Genomic DNA, 3,090 nt, shown 5'->3' with positions numbered 1-3,090 from the left:
CCAGCTCCAAAGAGCTTTGATATATACCAGAATTTAAGGAACAAGAACCCAAGCTAATCTTCTTTAAACGCTGTGGACATGAGGGTGCTAAGTGCAAAGACAGGAAAATGCTAACACAATACACCTTACACGGGAGTACGTGAGACTGCGTGCAGGCAAGAGAAGCACGCGCCTGATCGACACAACCCAAACTCCGCTCATCGCTGTCACTGCAAACAGCCAAGAGCTCCGCTCCGCAATCTGCTTCCCTCCTCAGAGAGCATGTGAATAACACACACCGCAGGAACGGCCTGTGAGCAGTTTGAGAAGAGATGCCTTCATGTATAATTCCCAATACCAAACTGTTTTGAAACTTTGAGAGATTCTGACGTACAGATTTGGTTGTGGGCCTGTTTTTAAATGAATGCACGCAATTAAGGGACACGTCCTGCACTGTGCTCCAGCTGTCTTTACGTTTCCTTTGCAAAAGCAAATACAGAGGGAAACAAGAACTTTAACACGGTGTTACCAGAACAGCTCCGTGGCACCGCTTCTAAGTCCAGAAGATGGGATTCAGCAAAAAACAAAGGCCCGGAAGATCAGAAACTCTAAGAGAAGGACCTCCCCAGGAGCTGAGACAAGACAACAGGTTTCACCTCTCAGCACACGAACTGCGCTTCCCCGGAGAGGCATCACAGCACTGGGGAATGAGTCCGAGCAGATCAGCAGGGACCTGGGACACAGGGCAAGCGGGAAGCCCAGCGCCCCACTGGGGACACGGAAGGATGAGCCCCTCTCCCAGGCTCCCGTGCCTGTTCCCTGGGAAGCCTGCACACGCACCGAAGAGACCCGCTCTGCTATCCATCACGGCTGTGCCACAAACAGGGCTCTCGGACCTTCTCGTCTCAAGAGCCATCATCAGTAAAGCTAGAGATAAACACGAGCTAGAGATACACGTGGTTAAGTCGTACCGAGACTACTGTAGTGAGGGGCAAGGCTGCTCTGAAGAACGGGTGCCACGCTCTTACAGGGACAAGTGATTAAATGCAGCACAGGCAGGAGTAAAATCTACTGAAAAAGGTTCAGAAAACAGAGCGCTCTTCAACAGCGGCGTGAAAGAACATCATTAAGGCTGCTTGGGACAAGGTAGAGAATGAGGTGGAAGGAATAACGTGTATCTTAACTCTTTAATTTTTTTGACTTTTGGGTGTTTGGGTTTTTTTTTCTTCAGAACTTTTTTTTCCAGAAGATATTGCTGGGCAACCTTACTTCTGTATTAATTCCCCACCCACCTTCCCCCCAAAAATCAGACCCCAAACCTGAATTCATCTTTTTAAACGCAAAGGAAACATTTCCCATAAGACCAAGCAACTGTTTTGGCAACGTTACATTTTATGCCGGCCTGAAGCAGCGATGCTTCTCTTTGGGTAGCCGTAACACCATTGGAACCAAAGCATTCCTCTCACATCGTTAGACTACGTGCAACTGTGATCATATTTGCTTGGAGTGCAGACACGTAACAGGATCGTCAGGTGAAACCAAAGACGTGGCCTGCGTCTGAGATCTGGACATTTTCATTAAGCGCAGTCACAGTGACCCTAAGACAGCAAGTAAAGAACCTCCGTTTCCATTCCCTGCAGCAGCTGCCCACTCCTTCTGGGGGGACGCGAGTTCTCCAAGCACAGGGAAGGTGCTCCTGGCTGTCAGACGCGCTCTGATACTTTCTGCGGCTCCTCGCAAAGCAGCACCTGACCAAGGGGCGTACAGATACCTTGGTTGATAGCCAAAAACACACAGCAAATTCCTCCCGCAACCTCCTGCACCTGCCTGGATTTCAGAGTACCGTTAGCAAAGTTTGATGAAGCAACATCCTTTCTTCCCCCAGCTGCCCAGCCACAGAATGAACAAGATCAGGAAACCGATCTGGGTTAAAAATATCCATTTTTTGCTGGTTCCCCACATGGCTTCAGAAGCAGCTGTACCAGCAGAACCGATGGGGCAGCGCAGAGTTTGCGTAAGCGAGAACTGCTTCCAAAAAACCTTGGTATTCTCAGAGGTGTGAAGTGTCCTGCGCACTTCAAGGAGATCTTACCAGCTGATTAAGAGCATTACAAAGATGAAAGGCAGCCAAAGACACTCGGTCCTAGAGGGAGTGTCCCATTCCCTGGAAGAGGTTCTTGCGTTCTGTAACACAAGAAGCGCGACAGTCTCTATTTCGTAAGTATTCCATAGAGTACAACGGCGCAACTAAAAACAGGATTCATGTAAAAACTATTTAGCGGCTTTTACAGAGATTATCACCCAGAAATCAGGGGGAGGGGGATGAAGAAGGGTCGTCTCTTTCCGTGACTCCCTGGGAGAGCAAATCAAGACCTGGAAAGAATCAGTATTTAAAATGTTAATTGCCACTGCCTGCTTGCAAAAGTCCTGGAAGAAGACGGGGCACCAAGTGTAAGTACACTTGTTTTGAATACTCGTCAGAAAAATTAAGCATCCCTTGCTCTTTCGAGAACAGGAAAAGCCGAAGCATTTGGTTTCTCTTCCCTAAAGACACTCCTAGTTACATTTACAGCTTCAGACTTCAGTTTCCCTTTTTTTGCAGCGAGGGGTTTAATCTTTTCTGATCTGATCTAACCTTCGAGCAGAAACTCTCCCACCCGACAATCAGTTGTGGCTGTTTTCCAAAGACCCCCTGCTACAGCACCCGGCCCGCGTGCCAGCACGGCAGCTGACCGTTTGCCTTCCTCAGGCAAAGCAGCCGGACACGTCACTGCCGCGAGGGGAACACGGTGACCACCGTCCTTTTGAACGTGTTACTCTTGTCACGGACACAGTCAAGACTGCAAAATTGCATTATCTTTTGTTGGAGGAGAAAAAAACCACGAGAGGCTGTCGCTAGGGCGGCGGGGAGCGTCTAACGCTCAGCCAGAAGCGAGACCAACACGATTCTGAGCTTGTGGGTCGAAGTCCAGAAACGCGTTGGCTTAGACCTGCACTAAACTGCAAGCCAGCGTTTCCCGTTAACTCACTAAACCTCAGCGCCCGCTCACCCGCGTACCATGGCAGGGGCAGATTATTTCTGTCGAGGTTGCCTCGTCTGTCCAGCCCCTA

The 3,090-nt window shown here is 49.4% G+C and overlaps 1 protein-coding gene across 1 annotated transcript in view; it reads right to left on the bottom strand.

Moving 5' to 3' along the window:
* The window catches only part of MTMR14 (myotubularin related protein 14), a 41,523-nt gene that overhangs the window by 29,814 nt on the left and 8,619 nt on the right, over positions 1–3,090 (bottom strand). The window contains exon 3 of the mRNA XM_009329950.1: positions 848–849. Coding sequence (XP_009328225.1) covers positions 848–849 — 2 coding nt within the window. The remainder of the gene's footprint in view (positions 1–847; positions 850–3,090) is intronic.

This window comes from Pygoscelis adeliae, unplaced genomic scaffold, assembly GCF_000699105.1.
Source record: "Pygoscelis adeliae isolate BGI_AS28 unplaced genomic scaffold, ASM69910v1 Scaffold208, whole genome shotgun sequence".
In the NCBI taxonomy this organism is placed as follows: Eukaryota; Metazoa; Chordata; class Aves; order Sphenisciformes; family Spheniscidae; genus Pygoscelis; species Pygoscelis adeliae.
This window is presented reverse-complemented; position numbering and strand designations above follow the sequence as displayed.